Raw genomic sequence first — 20,010 nt, forward strand, 5'->3', positions numbered from 1 at the left:
TGCTGGAGCTTCCCAGAGTTTCTCCAGGTTTGCTGTCTTTTAAATGCTTCCATGTTGTTCTCGTCTCCAACGGGACGAAAGTAACCAGCTGCATTCAAACTGTTTGAGCCCAGCTGTGGGGTCAGACTGAGCTGCAGGTCATGACGGAGAGCAGACTGCCCATAAAACGGCTTTTCAGTTCTTTCTGAAGCTGTTTCACACTGAGCTTCCATCAGGCCACTGAGTGCAGACGCAACCGCAAACTAGACTGTTAAAACTGGCCACCACCCAGCACTGGCGTCCCATACCTAGAATATCACATGCAACAGCAGCGAGATGGAAAACAGCTTGGGTTTTGACTGTTTACCAAAACTGGCTTAACAAAATGTGTAGTGACATCACAGGGACAAATGAGAAACATCCTGCAGCGATGTGAAAAGGAGAGGAAGAAGAGCCAGTGGATGGAAAATTATTAAAATCACTGCTAACAGATAACATGTTATTTTTAAGTTGTGTCTATAATTACTTGGAAATAGCACATTGTTTGTGTTAGTGGATGTTTAATCTAAGAACAAAGATGTGATTGAAATACAGAGGCCCTCAGGCCCTCCAAGGTTTGGAGGCCTATCTCCACCCACCACCACTTCCCCTGCCGGTGGCGGACTCCCTCAGGTGTCGGTGTGTTGGTGGTTCTTTGTGTCTGGGGGTGGGCGTCCGGGTACACACCGGCTCACTCCTTGGCGGCCGCTTGTCGGGGCCTGGGGCCTGGGGCTCGCTCGGGCCCCTTTGGAGGTGGGGTGCCCCCGGCCTCTCGGCCTGGGGCTCGGTCACTCAGGCACAGCTGGGGGCCGGCGGAGCTCACGGGCGCGTCACTGCAACTCCCCCTGACTTCTGCTCCGCGGCTGCTGGGCGAGCCCTCATCTGGGACTCTCCTCAGCTCTTACTGGAACAGTGGCGCGGCTGCCCCTCTGTTGGTCTTCCATGGTCTCTTGTGTTCTGGGGGCCTCTGGATGTCTGGAGTTTTGATCTCCTCCATACCCGCTTCACACCCTGGAGGACGGGGCTGTGGCCCCCCCACACTCCCTAGCAGATCATTACATGGAGAAACCTTTGGAATGCAAGCATGCTGATCCACACAGGTATGCACACATGGGTATTCACAGACGCGGACTAAAGCTTTCTTGGCTGCTGCCTCAAAGCACACTGTGCGCTGTCTATCTTGCGTGCTGCACAATATCGTTTATTATTTAGTAAATATTGATATCTATGACTAGCTAGTTTATTGTGATGGTGCTTTGTTTTCTCTATTATTATGTTGCTCTTTGTTGTTTGCTGTCTCCTCTGTTTGTTTTTTTTGTTGTTTGTTTTTTTTTTTCTCCATACAGGTGACCCAGGAGTTCTTTTTTTTTTTCTCTCTCTTCCCCCCCCTTCTCACCGTCTCTTCTCCCCTTTGGTTTTCTTTCTTTCTCTCCCCCTCTTTCTCTCATTCATTCCCCCTGTCCTATTTATTAAAAAAAAAAAAAAAAAAAAAAATGACAAAGGATGAACTGAAGCTCTGCCATCACGTAATGTCGCATACTGCTGTTTCTGATGTCATTTAGGAAAAAAAAAAAAAAAAAAAAAAAAAGAAATACAGATTGTTTTTATTCAGTAGGTTTTAGATAGTTCCTCACTCTAAAATAGGCTCCAAAATAACTGGAAAAATAAGTAACCTGATCGCAACCTAATAGAGCAGCTTTTGGTTACTGAAGACAAAATTGAATGCAGAGAGACCGACAAACAAGCAGCAACTGAAGGCAGATGCAGTAAAGGCCTGGGCGTGAATCTTGAGGGAGGAAACGCAGCATTTTCTGATGTTCATGGGTTTTATACCTCAGGCAGTCACTGACTGCAAAGTATTAAAAACAATCCTTGTGTTTAAAATCATGTAATCTAGCGTGTTACTTTCCAGCCTCTGTGAAGCTGTTCCTTATATCCTTGAGCCCAAGGCCAGACTTCTGTTTAAGGTTTAAGCTGTGTTTAACCTGTCCTCGCTCTGTCCGGACATTCTCAAATCTAACGCGCTGTTTTGTGTTTTTTCTTCCTTTTTCAGAGACATCCACCCTCTTGGTCTTCCCCACGCCTACACCATCATCATGATGTTCCGCCTCCTGCCTGACACGCCCAAGGAGGCCTTCGACATCTGGCAGGTGTCGAGCAAAGATCACAAACCAGAGACCGGCGTCACCCTTGACCGTAAGTATCGCACTCTGTTCTTATCCTGTGCTGCCTGTGTGAAAACAGAGAAAAGCAGCAAGGAAATGTGTGCTGTGGAGCAGCTGTGCCTCACTGCGTCATATCTGATCGCTGACAGGGAAGAGTTTGTAATGTAATGAGCTGGCCGTGCCCTCTGGCTGCTTTGGTCTGAGCTGATCGCAGACTCCCTTCGCCGCACAACTGTTGTGTCATCGAGCAGCTCAGCTGGCTCTCGTAAAGCCTGTGTTTCTGTCTGTCAGCAGGATTTCAACAAAAATCCACCAGTGACAAACATTTGTATTCTTGAGTTATTACAATGAATTATAACTGTGCATGATTAAAGGTTTGACATCATGAGAGAAACCTTCTGGCACAAAGTTGCACAACAAAGCACCAACAAAGCGAAAGTTGGTCTTCCTGTTTCCAGTGTTTGTGCTGAGAGAACTTTCTCTTGACAGCTTCACAGAAACTCAAACATATGAAAGTCGTGTCAGTCGTTGTGTTTGGCAGGTTCAGGTAAAGTATTTTGTCACTAATGAGGCTGTGCTAACTCTGTAAGAAACAGACTATATTCACTTTAACTGCCCTGTACTAAAACAGCAAGTTCAACATATCTAGGATATATTTCCTTATCTGGCTTCGTTAAACCTAATCCATCATAATAATAAAAAAATATGAAGAGGTTAGCACATATTTCAGGTTAAATAATGAATGAACTGAAACAGCAGAGCCAGGAGCCATTCTGCCCCCAACTTTTCAAGGTCTGCTAAGGCTACACCCTTAAAAACTCATACTAACAGACAGAGTTGTACTCGTCAAAACAACTGGCTTACACTAGAGGGTAAATCAAGTCTTTGAAATAACTGACACACACACCAAAGTTAAAAATAAGCTACAGCGTTTCAGACAGGATCAGTGTTTTTTGTATCATTAATATATCGCCTGTAGGAGATTGTGACAGTTATGATGACTGAGTGGTCCATCTACATTCATTCTAACTTTTATAATGTTGCTTCTAAAATTCATGGCAGGCTAAAATTCTTAGGACTGCAGGAATTCCCTGGTGCTCCCAATGGGCTGAAAGCAGCACAGTTGCTTTAAGGACATCTAGATGATAAGGAATTACAGCAGTCCAGCCTAGAAGTGCATACAAGGAATAGTTTTGCAGCATCAGTCTGAGAGAGGATGTTTCTAATTTTGGCAATATTACACAGATGAAAAAATGTCGACCAAGATCAAATCCAAGAGATCTGATCAAGATGAGAGTTGAATTACACATCCTGGTCAAAAAGAAGTGGAACTGGAAGCTATCAGTAATGTATCTGATTAGACGTGCTTCAGAGATTTGAGCGGTGGCAACTGAGATAAAATATCTGGTTAGACAGACAGATTTTTGGGACAAACACGAAAAAAGTTCAGTTTTGTCTGAGTTTAAAAGTGGAAAATTACAGGTAATCCAGGCCTTTGTGTCTTTAAGACATGCCTGTAGTGATGTGTCATCTGTTTTCATAGATACATAAAATGGGGTGTCATTTGTATAGAAATGAACGTGAGTGTGAATGACTGTTTCTTGATGAGTCCAGTTGAAAAGCTCGAGCAGATTTCTTTTGAGACTGAACCTGAGTATTCCTACAACTTAATTCTAATGTAATTTATTCTTCTGTCCCTGCTCAGCATCCAGCCAGACCGTTTCATTCTACAACAAAGACGAAAGCGGCGAGCTACAGAGAGTCACATTTGACACGAGGGAAGTGAAGAAGATCTTCCATGGAAGCTTCCACAAGGTAAGCAGAAGTCATTAATCTTTCAGTGGAGACTGTCCACATGTGAATTCTAACATATTGCATATTTAAATTGAGGAGAATGAAGCCAAGATTGTCTTTAATGTTTGAGTTATGTAACTTTTTTTGGTCCGTGGCTTGACTGAGGCTTGACACATGAATCGAAGCGCTCCTCTTTGATCTCGCTGGACTTCTCGAGGTCATACAGAACCCGCACATGCCTAAGATTCCAAATATGCTGTATATTACAGCCAGAGCACCTCACATGCAAACTGCAGACGTGTTCCTGAGGAGTTATGTTGGCTCACATGAACAGATGGTCCTCTGCAGGTTGTAAAACGCAGAGCAGCAACTGCTTGTGATTACACGCACTTCAAACATGGTTGCCATCTGCATCTCCTGGATGTTATAAAATGATCAATAGACAGCCTGACATGAGCTGAGCAGGTCTGATTAGGTGGAGGTATGATGTAGCTTTGTATGTGGGATGGTTTGCTATTCAATCTTTAAAACTCCTTTGAAAACAAATGAGATCATTCATGAGGATCTTCTCCTGTGGCTCTTAAGTAACTGTTATTTTCATCTTTGAGATTATGTTTTTTTGCAGTTTGAGTTACACACACTGCTTTTGCCTCAAGCTAAACATTAAAAAGACAACTCCTCAAAAGCTAACAAAATGTGCTGGCTCAGAAAAATGTCCATCAATTAGTCAATGAAATGGGAGAAGTCATCTTTCTCCAACACGTTCTCACTCCCAAAGCGTAACATTTTACGCTAGGTGACAAATCGTCAACATATTACGTTTTCGGCTACCCACCACGTTCCTAAATGACGACCTCGGAAAAAAGAGGAAATATGAGAACCGTCTGGACTCCATCTACACATGTTCGCTCTTTTTCTTCAAATCACTCAGAAACACGCTATTTAACATCATTATAGTCCTGGTTAAGATCAGGAATAAGGTTATGGTCAGGGCTAGGGATAAGGTTAGGTTTAGGGCTGGAATACAGGGCTGGAACGTCTATTACCGCGGGAGCGTCATTGCACTGGATTCGCCGCGTACCATAAGAACGCCGAAGGTCTCCTTTCGCATTCCTCAGGAACGCCGCGGGACGTGACAAAACGTCGACATGTTACGCCTCGGGAGTGAGAACGGGCTGCTTTCTCCCACTGAAAATGCTACATACGTGTAAACAGAAAGAACTTTCTCAGACTTCCTTTCCTGGACAATCGAGCATCCAACCACTCAGCAGGCTGTTGGATTTGGGCTTCTGAACTTACTCATTACTGAAATAACAGGACTGCAGGTGAATTCTAGCTCAACCAATAACTTGTAAAGAACGTTTCAAACAACAACCAAGGAAAAATCTTGGTGGTGGTGGAGGAGAGAGCATGTTTGATTGTGTGTAGATGAACTTTGACAGCCAATCAGAGAAGAGAGAGTAGATTAAATACGTAGGTTGTAGATGAAAAGAAAAAAATGCAGTAACCGGATGATTGATGTGCCAGCACATGTACGATACATACATACACTTGTAACACTGCTCAGAAAATGTTGGTTTTTGGTTGATCATTGTCAGTTTTGTACTGGTGTATAACTGTTGTATAACTGTAAGAGAGTTGATAAGAAATGCCACCAGCTGTATTTGTTAATATCGTGAGGTTCAGCCTTCTGTGGTGACTACAATGCCTTTTATGTACAGCATTTTTAGATATATCTGTATCTGCAAATTTTCACCGCAGAATAATCATGACGTAATCGACTGATCTGGCACATCTGGTCTGAGAATCCCGCGAGACAAAAGCCAGTCCGGCTGGATTGTCTGGCTCTCTTTTCCTTCTGGCTCATCCTAATCAGTGGATGTCTACACTTGCACACGAGGAGGCAGTTTAAAATCACAAACAGAACAAAGAACAAAGCACATGCTCCCAACAAACTTTACACAGACACGCACCGCATCTGAAAATTTAAAGCAAACACCACCACCTTCACGTTATGAAACACAGGGCAAACACAGGGCATGGACAAGATGCCAAAAGAAACACCCCAAAAAGCTTTACCTGAATGCAGCAGAAGCCTCTTTATTTTTCCTCTCATCATCATGGCCTTACTCCCAAGCCACAACATGCGTGTTAGTGACTGAATTATAATAAGATGAAATACGCTTTGCAACTGTTGAGAGCATAAACTAAACAATACAAAGAAAGGATTGTGCAGACAGTGATGAGGATGAGGCAGAGTCTGAGAGAGCTGGACAACTTTTGTCTTCCTGGATTCTCAGCCGATTACTGCAGCTCGGCTTACCCTTTTACTTTCAGGCCCACCAACGAAGACAGATTTGTCATCAGCATCACACTTCAGCAGTTCGAACCTGATGTAAGAGATTTTCTTAGTGTGTCGTTGGGCTTTAAAGACAGTTTCCACTCAGAGCTACTGTGTTTCATGCTCTAGATTAGGTCTGAGCCGTGGTGCTGATAGCAACACATTTACAGGAAGCACTGCTGGGAGAAGCGGTGTGGACAGTCCTTTCAACAATATCTTAAAGTTTCATGAGTTTCATCCATAAGCTCCTCTTAGAAGGGGAGATCTTTAAAAGCGCACTGCAGTCGCCGCTGGGACGCTCGACTGGAAAATACTGGGTCACTGCTATTTCTATTAAACAATTACATCAGTGCAGCTGAAGAGTGCCAGCAGGGAGGCGGGACCACGAGGAGTTTAAGGAGGCAGCGCTCGGTTTTACCTCTTCTGGTAGCCGACCGCAGCTCTGCGGTTTTACCTCCCAGGGTGGGATAAGAGTGTCAGCAGGAAGGCTTTAAGGCCTCTCGCTCTGAACTGTACTAACAGTGGAGTGTGTGGTTGATTTTAGTCTGTAGATGATCTTCACTACATCTGATAATACTGAGAAATGCCTTTTTCTCCTCCTTTTTCTTTTTGTCATAGAGAAAAAAGAAAAAAGTTGCAGTTTTGGAGCAGACTTCTATAGATTTCATGCCAAATCTGCATCCTCACACACAGGAACCAGCCTAATGATTTAACGGATGTGAATGCAAAGGTCAGAAAGTTGTAACAGGAAACTTAAAAAAAAAAAAAAATAGTGACCTGGCTATTTTGGAGTTCAGGAGGTCACCATTTCACCACACAGATTTCTGCTTTAAACAAAAAAAAGTAGATTCTTCATTTCAGAGTGTCCAAATGGTGGCCTGGAGAGCTGTGGGAGTGTATCAGACCCATTTTATTTCTGTAATATGCAAACAATGTATATTTATAAATGAATAACTCTTTGCATGCAAGGGAAAAAAAGAAGGGAAACCCAGGCTGTTTTTGCACTTGCCAGATGGCAGGGATTTTCAGAGGGAGATGTATCAAAGGATTTAACTGATGCGAGATAATAAGAAGCAGAAAACACTGTAAACGCTACCCATCCTTTTTGTCTTCAGCCGGACCAGAGCGCCAGCACCTGTCAGATAGAGGCGGATCTCACGATGTTAACCTTGGCATCGTGTTGTGTGAAAGTGAACTGATGATGTGAAAAAGCTGTGATATGCTAACCCCACCCCATCCGTTAGCATATCACAGCAAAAGCTGTAATATGCTAACGGATGGGGTGGCACGGACTCAAGAAAAGTGCCTTCATCAGGCAATATGAAAAATGAATGCAAAACACAAAAAAGGGCTGATCTGCAGATGTGAAGCTGTGTCCTGAGATATGAGGCAAAACCCAGAGCATCATAATTAGTTGCATCTGCAGATGGGTTTGCTTGTGTGCTGGATTTACAGTCTGACAGACAAGTTATTCCAGAATCTTCACATTTAAAGGCTTTTTGTAGCCAAAGCACACAGAAGAGAAAGCCAAACATTTTAAGACAAAACTTTATTTGTATCTGCAAAAAGGGTGTCTGCTCTTTTCTTATCTTGATAACGCTGATGAAGAATCTTTGGATTAGCATCACATCTGCATAGAAATCTGGGTCCTTTGCATTATCAGATACTTTTACTCAGTTTGACTGTGTTTCAGAGTTGCAGGAGGTCAAGTTTCTTGGAAGGTTTGTTTCTAAGTGCCTCTTTAGCGTACTTAGGACCATGACAGCATTAGCCAACTTCTCCTGACACTCAGGCTGAGGGCTGTTGACGTCCGGTGATGATGCTCACATTCTGGGAGCTGTGCAAAAGGCTTGGGGTTCATTGAAAAAGAACATGTGGTAAAAACTGAATAAATAGGATATAGATTAGTTTTTCTTCTTTTTTTTATATCTGAATTGGAGAATAAGTGGTTGGCAAAGCTAGTATAGCAAGTAAGTTTCTATTTGTCAAGTTCTGTATTGTAATATCAATGTGCGGTTGACACAAATGCCATTCCTTTATGGTATTTGGTGAGTCTTCAACTTGCCACAAAGTTGAGATGTCTTTACCTCCCCTGTCATTGGTGCAAGTCTCAGAATTTTGATGAAATATAAAGGTTTCCCATCACCACAGTGCCGGTGCTAAGCTCTTCTTGTGTGATCAGTAATTGGAGCTCAGACATGGCGAAAACACAGCTTGACTTCAGGATGCTTCTCATGCCTGCAGCACACTGGAGCCAGTTTGGAAAGACTGGAGTCTGGCACCGTCTCAGATCTAAAGATGAGTCAGAGTTTGGTTTTTGGGGAGGCCAGCGATCATGCAGGGCCACTGCTTGCAATGCTACGGTCAGATTCCTTTTGAGATTTTTTTTCCCATCATGCTCTGTGGAAATTTACATGAAGAAAAACAATTGACAAACGAAGCAGAAACAGAAGGAGCTCATGGCTTTGATCTGGCAAAGAAAACAAAAGGGAAAAAGGGAAGGCGCCTCGACCGGACACGGTGCTGCCTGAGAGCATGGAGAGAGCACTCCTATTGGTTACTGATGTTCATGTGATCGAACTGCACTATTTACCCAAACCAAGACAAAAAAGTCTTTAATTAGAATTAGAGTTAATTAGAATGAATCAGTTGATCATGGTAATGGTGATAATGAGTGTGCCACAACTTTATCATGATTGTATGGTGACTTTTAACCTCTGTTGAAAAGTTGTTTGGTGCTGGGATACAAGTGGACTGTATCCTGGACTTTTAAGTCAGCTTTTCTTTAACAGAAGGCATAAAAATAATGTCTTTTAAAATGCAGATTCACCGAGTCAGAGTCCCACATGTTCTTAGTGTGATAAAACCCTTAAAACATGCAGAACTGGATCTTGAGGGGAAATTTTTCGTCTTTGAAGCGGTCAGAGGTCAATTTTAGCTCGGGGCTACGCTGCTCTACTGTGTGGTGGACACATGGACAACACAATGGCTTTTAGATCTCTCCAGCAGCAGCAATTAAAACCAGCTGAACTGAAGAAACTTTAAGATTTAAAAGCTTGTCAGAGAAAGGAGTTGATTTAAAATTGTGCTTTAGCCTGAGCGCAGCTGTTGCTGAACCAGATTTACTGAGCTGTTGTCAGTAAAAGACGTCGGCCACATCACCACGCTTAGACTCCACTAATCCTTTTCCCCTCTCAGCGCTTTACCAACCAACTTGCTCAGCACTGGAAGCATCCCTGAAATCTTTCCTCAGATGTGTTTAACAGCAGAGATCCATGAAAACGTCAGATTTATTGCAGATACCTTAAGGGTTTATAGCACCGCTGCCCCTGACAGGCCCAAACAACGTTTGCATAAGCGAATAAACAAGCCATCATCGGACGATCTGTGCCAAGTAACTGCAGAGAAATCGATTAACGGGCCAGCCAGTAGCTGTAGCTCTGACAGGAAGACGCGAAAAGACGCGAAATAAAGATGCTCTGACTAATAGAAACATCTCAGAGATTATACAGCTGGAGCCAGATGGATAAAACTGAATTCAGGGAAGGAAAGTGCATAAATATTCTTTATACTATGCCTGACATGTTTGGGGTTTTTTTTATGAATCTCAGCTATCTTGAAACTGCACATGTGCACAAACCTCATTTCTACTTTCCAAAGAAGTGAATGTTGCCTCAGCAGAGGAGGGAAATGTCAGTTTACTGTTCTCGAGGCTGAAGTCGTGACCAGAAGAAAGGGATGAAGTAATGTAGGACCATCCATGAGCAGGATGATGGCAGAAAAAGAAGACTGGAGAAGAAAAACGATCAAACTGTGTACTCACTGAACTTTATTGAGGTTCGTGAAGTGAATGACGCCTTATTTTTCATCTTCACTTCAACATATCAGCTTTAACTCGTCCAATATTAGTCAGCTTATTAACTCAGCTTTCAGCTCTCTGGACCTGAGCTGTTCTTCAAACTGCAGTTCCTCTAATGGCCACTTGAGGCAGGCTCCAACACTAAGTCAGTTCCTACAGACATTAATGTTAAAATGTTCGATGCAAACAGCAGAAATGAGCATGTTTACAGACTGATGGAAGAAGCAGTTTTGTCTCGGAGAGTGGAGAGCTTTGTCCCACTAAAGTTGAGTACTAGCTTTACTGAGCACATCCACAGAGGATGTTGTTAGTAAAGTGATTTGTATAGGGACACTCCTGAACTCACCCCTTTACTACCAGGGATCACATTCCCAGCTGTTCAAAGCCTTATAAGGACAGGCTTCAGTGTCCCTGTGTGCCTTGTGCTGTCGAAATAAATTCAACTCCAGCGACGGCACATAAATGTGGAACTTGTCCTGCTGACCTGAGGTCAGATGAACAGAGCGAGGGCGTGTACGGCCTCGGCACACGCTTTCATCTCTGCTCGTGTAAACATCGTCACGTAACAGCCTGGAGCTCAAACGTTACATCCAGACTTTGGTATGAATGGTTTAAGGGGCTTTCCAACAATGGCAGAGAAGCTTGTAAACTGGCAGCTGTAATTGGTCCATTTTTCATCGTAAGTAAAGGAGGGAAGAAGAGCATTTAGTCAGACACTCTGGTTTCATGACTTGTTGTTGCTACGATTTACTGCTGTTACCAAACTTTGAGTATTTTGTAAAGAATAAGGAAGGTTGCTGGATTGTCTGTTACTCTCTGCACCTCCTGAAGACAAATCTCTTCAAAGAAACCCATAAAATGAATGATATAGATGCTTTCCAAACAAAGATTGCACACGTTTAATGTTTAGAAAGATGAACAAAAACATTCATAGATCACATCATAATAAAATACACTCGCATGTTTCTACAGAGTGGCGTGTACAGGGTTAATTAAGGCTTTATGGAACCGTGTTTCAGTTTCAATCATGAAGTCCCGTCTTCAGCAGCGCCTTTATTTTGGCTGATATTAACCACAACAGCATCCACACAAGGACAATACATCAGCTCGTGTTTTACAGCCATGTATCAGACTTTCCTCTGAATCTCTGAGGATTTTTCCAGCCTGAAGAGAATGAAATACTGTATGCTCTCACTTTTGGCACAAAGCTGTTCATGTTTCAGTACTGGCAGCTTCAGTGTGATCATATCAGTGCTCTTACTGGCTTTTAAAATCCTTTAAATTTAACAGAAGAGCGAGTCCAGTTAAAGCGTTGACATGCTGAAGCTTTAATGGTACCTGCTGACTTCATGAAAAGCAGATAAATGTCTCAAACGCTGCGTTTCCCTCCATGAAGTGTTTCTTGGACACCTCGGTGCTACTGCGTTCTGTTAAACATGACTGACCACAAGCAGCGAGCCGCCCTCGCTGCCGCCACTCTGTGGCTTTGTAGAGGTCACGTTTTCCCTCTATGCAGCCCGACTCGCTTCGAGGAAAAGCCGCTGCAAAGGCGGCGCTGATGCTCCACCACAAAATGACGACACGATGCGGCGAGGGTGACGTGACTGAGGAGAAATGCAAATTGTGGTGTTGTGTGTATGGCGGAGCTGCCACAGTTATTTTACTGTTTGGAGTTGTACGAAGTCCATCGGTGAGAGAGAAGGAAAGAATTCAGGGTAGATTTGGCCTCTCGATGAGCATTTCCAGCTGAATCTGGAATATTTCAATTAGATGGAGGAATCTTTGAGCAGATAAAACGATTTGTTCACAAGTCTCTGGACCTGCGTCTGCACCGACGCGTACCTTTAAATATTCTCTGGTTTACAGTGAACAACTTTAACTCTGCAAACCTGTGACTTCACAGTACACTGGTATAAATAATGATGCCAGTGGTGGGTATTTATCAGAAAAGCAAAAAGTTACTGAATGAAACGCTTGCAGTGTTTGGACAGATGAAAGCTGAGAGAGCCGTTTTCCTTGTGGTTATTAATTATCCCACAATAGTTCAACTTAATTCAAAATAATCTGTTTAATAGCTTCAAAAAGTAAGAAAATGTAGCATGAATGTCAGAAATATTTAGGTGTCGCGTTGAAGTGAAACAATAAATGTTTTACAAATTTTTAAAAAGCTGTTAGAACATCGGAGCCTAAAGGCACATTCGCACCTTGGGTCTAATGGTTTTTGGTTTGATTTCACATTATTCCCCTGGTGTTGGCCAGAACCGCACAAAACTCAGACTGACATTCATCTTTCAGACACATTCTACGCAGCTGCACTTAACCAAATGCTGAGGAGCTCATTAGCAGCTGAGTTTTATGTAGATGCTTGTAATTAAGTGGATTAGGTGTAATTATTGAAGGCTTTTGCTTTAACGTCGCCTCTGACTACCAGAGTGCAGCTTCAGCGAGGAGCCCTCCAGTTTGCTCAGTTTAGCAGGATGACTCGTCTGCCCTCGAGTCAGGACACGGTAAAAAAGGTTTAATAACAGAGTTTAATAGTTTAATAATAATCTTGTAAATAGGTTGGAACTATTTAAAATGAGAGGACGGTGGTGGTGGTGGTTAAGATGGTGGTTTATCCAAAAGTTCCATAGACTTCCTGTGCAAAGTAAACCTGTAGTATAAACACATGGGACGTTTTAAATGTAAGTGGTAAATATTTGGTTTATTATTTGGGAGTTTCAACACATTCTCATTCTTGGCATGTCACGAGGAAAATGGAAGCAGCATTGATAAAAGTTAAAGGGTTTCCTTTTATTTGGCATCTTTAAACATGATCCCGCAAGGACATGGAAAATGGAAAACGGATGTTTCCTTGTGAAATACTCATATTTGCAGGGCAGTAACAAGAAAGAGTTTAAAAGGTCAAAATCCAAAGCACTGCAGGGATGTCTTTAGAACATGATGGAGAATCCCCTCTTTCTGAATGGACAGAGGAGAAGTGCTGTTTTCCCTCCATGTGAGCGCTCGTATACTTCTGCATGATCGAGCCTGTTCACCCGCAGCCTCCGCCATGGCCTCGGCAAAACCTAATAATGTGCAGGCTGCGAGGATGAAAACCAGACATGGCACATGGTCGTAGAACAAAGAATGCGCCAATAAAATCTCTCCTTCCTTTCTCTTTCTGTCTGAAGCTGCACATCCTGGTTTCACCCACCAACGTCCAGCTCAACATCGACTGCCAGGTAGTGGCGGAGAAGCCGATCAAGGCCGCTGGAAACATGTCCAGCGACGGCTACCAGGTCCTGGGCAAGATGTCCAAATCCATCGGCTCCAAAGGAGAATCGGCAACTGTAAGTGAACTCTGCGTTCACACAAACAGGAGACTGATGTTATCTACCGACACAAATGATTTTCTCTATTTTATCTCTATTTTACTTTGACTGCAAATAGTACACACATTTCAAAACAAATTAAATTGACACAGATTTCATCTGTTTCTTTATATAATCCAGGTAATCAATAAGAGTTTGTTGATCTTTAGCATCTTCTGGTCCTACTTTTAAAGTAGGGTTGGGTGATACAGTAAGACTTTTCTAACATGCCAGCAGACAAAAAAAAACTGCCTTTGTTTGCAGCCTGCTTTCCCTCACTGCTCACATACTAAACATGCAAAATCACCTTGTTAGGTTTCTTCAGTTGATGCATGCCTTCCACTCTAAATCAGTTACCAACAGTTAGATATTAAACAATCAGGGTGCACAGCTTATAAACTGGGTGACAGAAGAGTTTAGCAATACGTGGCTAACTGAACTAGCTGTCGAGAAGACTCGTTACATCAGAGTGTTACAAAAAACAGGAAGTGAGGCTTCCACGTAAGTGTCAGTTCTCTACAGCACTACATTCACCATCATGCTGATGTCTGTGTCTGTGTTTGAACTCTCTGTTTAAAGATGCTTTGTTCAGCAGCCTCACAAGTTCGCATTGTACAGTGTTGAATTCTCACTAAACTGGCAAAAAAACAAAATAACAAATAAAAAATTTCTGTCAAAACTAAAACTTAAAACTGGGGTTTATTTACTAGTTCCGACACCCAACCCTCCCATCACCATCCATCCATTCGCTTCCGCTTATCCTATTCAGGGTCGTGAGGGGTGCTGGAGCCTATCCCAGCTGTTTTAGGGCGAGAGGCAGGTTACTCCCTGGACAGGCTGCCAGTCTGTTGCAGGGCTAACACATAGACAAAGACAACCATTCGCACTCACATTCACTCCCACATTCACACCTTTGGGCAATTTAGAGTTTCCAATTAACCTATCCCCACTAAGTGCAAGTCTTTGGACGGCGGGAGGAAGCCGGAGGACCCACGCAAACACGGGGAGGACATGCAAACTCCACACAGAAAGATCCCAGGCTGATTGCGGAATTGAACTCAGGACCTTATTGCTGTGAGGCAACCACCCTACCAACAAGTTCTATGAAATTCAGCCTGGTAGATTTGTGTTATCTTGGTGAATCACAGACAAAAATCAAGAACCAAGGTGAAAGCTGGGTGGAGAAAAATGAAGTAGCACAATTATAAAATGTTAGCTGCTGCTGACTTTATCAGCGCAAAACAAACAGTGCAGCTTTTTACCTCAGCTGTAAAAGGCTGGTGGGGTATTGTCATCACCCCTACGTTTGTGAATGTGATAACTGGAGCAGGTAGTCACGTATATTTTCAAATTGACACAATCAGTGCAGCTACCAAAAATCGTTTGAATCTCAGTTTTCTGAGAATCTTGTGGATTTGATAACGATGTAGGATTTTGAAATTGATACCTGAGGTGTGTCTGCTAGGAGGCTGAGGGGTAGCACTGCTGTCAGCAGTATTCTTATTCATTGCTGTACATTTAGTTTGAATACTGAACAAACTTTAATGAGCAGAGAGTGAACTGAACACAATCCACAGCATTTTGAACATTTTGTAATTAATTAAAAGGTTTTTTTTAGGGGGGGGGGGGGGGGTACAGAGAGGTTGTAGATAATTCAAACAGTGAAATGAGTTTTACATGGCGCCACATGTAAATCAATCAGCAGGGTTGTAATGCGAGCCTTTCTCCACGGGGCTGATGGGACTCGGCAGTGCCTCATTCTCTGCTGTTTTTCTGCATGTCCTCTGGGAGCGGTGGAGGGTGTATCACAGACACATGTACCACTACGCCATATTCATGTTTTTGTTTTTTTCTCCCCCCCTTCTCCACAGTTCCAGCTCCAGATGTTCGACATTGTCTGCAACTTGGCCTGGACCAGCCGAGACAGATGTTGTGACCTCCCATCGAGGGTAAGGGAACCCCGACCTCCACAAAGCCTTTGAGCCTAACATATTTAGCATGTGCCCACTCTGGCACGTCGTCGCTCCTTTAGCCTCAAATCGGCAGCTGAGTGACGATGATAAACTGGCGCTAGCTTCGACTCCAGATAATCAGCTGTGCTGGGGAGTATCTCCTCCGAACGTCTACTGGGATTAAAGAATATAGAAACAGCTGATGAAGTTTTGGCCGATAGGGTGCAAAGATTTCCTTCCCAGATATAATCTTTTTATTCAACCTTGAAAACCCCACACCAAAAAACCCATTGCTGTTTTCACAGCCTGATTGGACACATGCACACTTTGGGTTTTCTTTAAGTCTGAAAGTGAAGAAGAGGTTGTAGTGAGGTTGTCTTGGTACACGAAGATCAATTTAATTTCTACGTCCAGCAATAAACGACCCATATATCTCAGAAACTCACACTGGCTTGTAAGTGTACACTTTTCTGTGTTTGGCTTTTTTTCCATCTATGGAGCATCTTGGGGATGTTGATCATCTCATAAAGGGGTGCTATTAGGCCAGCTGATTCTCTGAAAGAAACCAGACCAAGGAACAATGCACAAAAACTTTATTGATGCATTTAGTCACAGTTAAAAGTGATGGTAAAACACAGACGAGTGTGTTTGTACTGTAACACTTAGCAGGCAGAAGTGTGACCTTGATTTGCCTTTGAAGGGATTTTTAGACCCAGCAGCAGATCAAAGCAGAGGACTTGTAATCAGAGTCAGAACCGGCTCGAATCACAGAGGGAAATAAACTGGGTATATATGATATGCAGTGGCGTGTGAGCCAGCTTAAAAAAAAAGCACAGTGAACTGTGGGAAAATAAAAAGTTTTCAGAGCACACATAAGATGCTGATTTATTTAATAATCTAAGCTGAATTATGTTCAGTACTTACATTTTATTTAAAAAAAAACAACAACAACATGAACTGGGTGTCCCGTTATCATAGCTAGGTTTCCAAAGAAACTGAAGTGCAAAAAAACATTGATTTGACATGTAATTAAATTTTTATATAATTAAAAATTGTGAAAAAAAGAAAAAAGATATATATATATATATATATATATATAGGAGTGAGATTCAGAAATGAAACCATCTTTTGTGGACTTATCCCATTTAACACGGACTCAAAATTTAAAAACATTTCCTGTGGTCGATCAAATCGTTCATAGACGCTGCATCCTCTCCACTAAAGAGACAAAAACTTTTTGAGCAAAGTTCAAAGTATGGTACAGTACAGGTAACTTGCACATCTATGAAGGCACCATTAATGCTACATGGCAGAAGACTTTGGAGAAAATCTTGATGAATTTCAGCAGGACGGTGCCAAACCACATTCTGCACGTACTCCAAATGCATGCTTTAGTGAGCACCAACTCACAAATCAGTCCTCTCAAATGGTTTTACACTGTATGCTGATGACCCGCGAATATTAGCAAGAGAACAGTCCAACAAACAGACGATCCACTGTGAGCAGCACTTGACGACTGTGGGGAGGAAGAATTCCTTTTTTTAACAGGAAGGGACCGCCCCTCCCTTAGCCTCATTCTGATGGCGGACAGTTAGATGGTGATCAGAAAGAGAAGGAGGAACAACAGTAGTGTTTGGAGATCTTGATTTTTAGGCCGTAGAGAACGCGAGAACATATGAATCTAATTCATCCAGGGCAGGTCCAAACGTTGTTTGTGAAAATGCTTTCTGTTGTTTGTCAAGCTCTTTGTGGGGTGAAAATCTGTGGGCAATAGCAGCAGCTACAGTAAGAACAGCTCAGGCTGTGGTTAAGCGGCTGGCCTCTCTCAGTGTGATGGTTTCTCACTTCGGTCCCAGCAGAGATCTCCAGAGACACAGTAACAAATGGAGCTTTGTGTGAGCGCAGTATGTCTGCAGCTGGATGTCCAAAACATTTTGAAAAGTGCTTCAACTCCAGCGGATTATTATCTAAATTGCTGCCGAGCAGGGACAGCTGCTTGATTGGTTAAATGATCCAAACTGAGGCGATCTGCGTGGACTCGGTGGAAATATCCACCCAGACAAGAGGAGTTTCACATCCATGTGAAAGTCCTGCGTGAGCTGAAATATCCACACATCGGGTCCAAGATGAGTGTTTAGCAAATGCTTTAAATCCAAGCAACTGAACATCATAGTTAGCATTCCCAGTCGGCGTGAATAGGAAAGGATGTCATCATTATTCAGAAATACTCACAACACAGGATTTTTCTTATCAGTTGTCCTATGGGCCATGCTAATTCTGTATCTTCCCTTACACTGATGGGATTTTAGAGCTTCATGAACAGAAAGTTCATATAAGAAGCTTATATGAACTACATGAAGGCTGTAGTTTACTTTCACTGTCTTTGTCGGTGAAGCCGATACCAATAAATGATACCACAGGGCGCCACACAGCACAGTTTTTGCTCTGCTCACCACCTCATGGAAGACTTTTTACCTGCAGACATCCTGTGCAGAGTCTTTGTGCAATGAGAGTCGTGTGACTGTTCAGCAGCGATTTCAAAAGGAATTTTATTTGACCTCGCATGAATGCAATCGGTGCCTTACCTTTGCATTTTTCCCATCGTTTTGACAGTTAAATTGTTTTCTTCTTTCACAAACAGAGAGATGAGATGAAGTGTCCGTCTCTTCCTAACGCCTGCACCTGCACCTCGGAGGCCAATGGGCCGCCAGGACCTCACGGACCAGTGGTGAGAACAAACTGTTATCCATTTTTGTAGGGCTCTTTTCTATTCTAAAGACAACTGTGAATGTTAACCAGTGTACACAAATGAAATGCATAAAATCGAGAGCGTAGGACAGGTGGATGGTGTCCTACACTGATCTTGATGGCCAGAGTTAAATCCTGAGCTTTCTTGCCTAACGAAAACAGAAATCAGAGATAGGAACAGCAGCTCTGAGCCATGTGAGGTCTCTACGGTGCAATCAGTTATAAATGAAGAACCAGACAGCCGATAACTTGTCAGCTCCCTGATTGTGAAACTCAGGGCCTGGAGGAATTGGAAGGTCATTCAAAAGCAGGTACTGTTTCTGGGGCTCCAGTTTGATTGGACCACTGCCCCAGTCCTGTGGTCCAATCAGCTTTGGTGGATAGCAGGATGAGGAAAGAGCTGTCAGGAGGGCAAGGCAGCATCAAGTGGCTTGGTAGATATAGTAGAGATAATGCTTTTATTGTGAAATCTTTAGGGATTTGTGAGGATAATGTGAGCAAAGAGACACATTTAGAGACACCTGCTGAAGTTAGCAAAAACACTCACAAATGGCTACACGTATAAAATCCTTAAAGGTGGTTTGCTACACCCAGTTAGCCTCTAACGCAGACATGATGATGGTAAAAGCAGTGCTCAGTTTCTAATTTAAATTAACTTTTAAATTACATTTCAAGCACATTTTTTTTAAATTTATCATTTACTGCTTCAAACAATTTTCACTCAGGGCAGCTTTTTACAGACTCAGGACCACCTTATCTCAGCAGAACTCACTGATATTCATGCTGAATGGTATGAGGCCTTTACAGTTTCAGACTCATGAAAGTTGCAGACTGCGCAGGGAAGTGGGGAGTACTGCAATAAAAAGGAATGTATAGAGAAACGTCAGCTGTTATCCTCACGTACAAGCAGTCAGAGGGAGGAGGCGGCTGCTGTAGGTTCATCCATCAGCTGTCAGACAGGCACCACAGTTTACTTTCTCCACTCTCTTAAAAGATTTTATGAGGCATTGCAAAGAGGCTTCCTGTGGTTAATGTGCTTCAGGACGCGGTATTCTCCCTCGTACAACATACAGCGCATAAGTGGCCATAAATAACCAGGAAAGCCAGAGCTTTGACTTATGCGTTACATGGTAGCACAACCACTGTGGAAACGTGTTTCATTACAGAATACAAGCCCTGCATTACTTTTCTCAGGGAAGATACTTTTTAGTTTAAATAGATTTCACTTTAAAAAAGATGAACATACTCATCGTTAAATCACCCGATAAATGGACTGAGGGCTTGAAACAGAATGCTTTTCTGCAGGGTCTGAAAATGCTGCTAAAACTATACAAGGCTGGAAATTCATCATTTACATCAACGTTGAATACGAAATCTGAAACTAGTTTGTTTATATAAAGCTAATTAGTAACAGAAAAAACCATGAAAATAAACATAAAGCTGCCAAGATGTGTGTGGGGCTTTTTTTTATTTTTTATTTTTTTGGGTGTTTTTAAATGAACCTCAGGAGGAAATGTTCTTCGTGCATTCATCTGCAAAGTCACGAAATATTTACATATCTGCAAAAGATTAGTTGTCGTTGACATTTAAACATGATTCAGATGAAAATAAAAACATACAGTTTTACATGGTTTCCTATCACCAAACAAAAACCCACAACGCTGCACAGGAATCTGTTACACAGCCCCACCTGAACCCTCAATGAGCTGTCAATGCATGTTGGGTAATGTAGGAGAAAAAAGATTGAATTGATTGATTGAATTGAATTAAACAAGAGATG

At 42.6% G+C, this 20,010-nt stretch overlaps 1 protein-coding gene across 3 annotated transcripts in view; it reads left to right on the forward strand.

Annotated features, from left to right (window-relative positions):
* col12a1b (collagen, type XII, alpha 1b) overlaps positions 1-20,010 on the forward strand; it is a 151,852-nt gene that overhangs the window by 117,630 nt on the left and 14,212 nt on the right. For all 3 annotated transcript variants that reach the window (XM_085381195.1, XM_085381194.1, XM_085381193.1), the window contains exons 60-64: positions 2,072-2,214; positions 3,889-3,998; positions 13,351-13,509; positions 15,402-15,479; positions 18,124-18,210. In XM_085381195.1, the coding sequence (XP_085237321.1) occupies positions 2,072-2,214; positions 3,889-3,998; positions 13,351-13,509; positions 15,402-15,479; positions 18,124-18,210 (577 nt within the window). The remainder of the gene's footprint in view (positions 1-2,071; positions 2,215-3,888; positions 3,999-13,350; positions 13,510-15,401; positions 15,480-18,123; positions 18,211-20,010) is intronic.

The sequence above is a fragment of the Rhamphochromis longiceps genome, linkage group LG15 (assembly GCF_057381845.1).
Source record: "Rhamphochromis longiceps isolate RC_006_pf linkage group LG15, R_longiceps_female_GT1.1, whole genome shotgun sequence".
NCBI lineage: Eukaryota > Metazoa > Chordata > Actinopteri > Cichliformes > Cichlidae > Rhamphochromis > Rhamphochromis longiceps.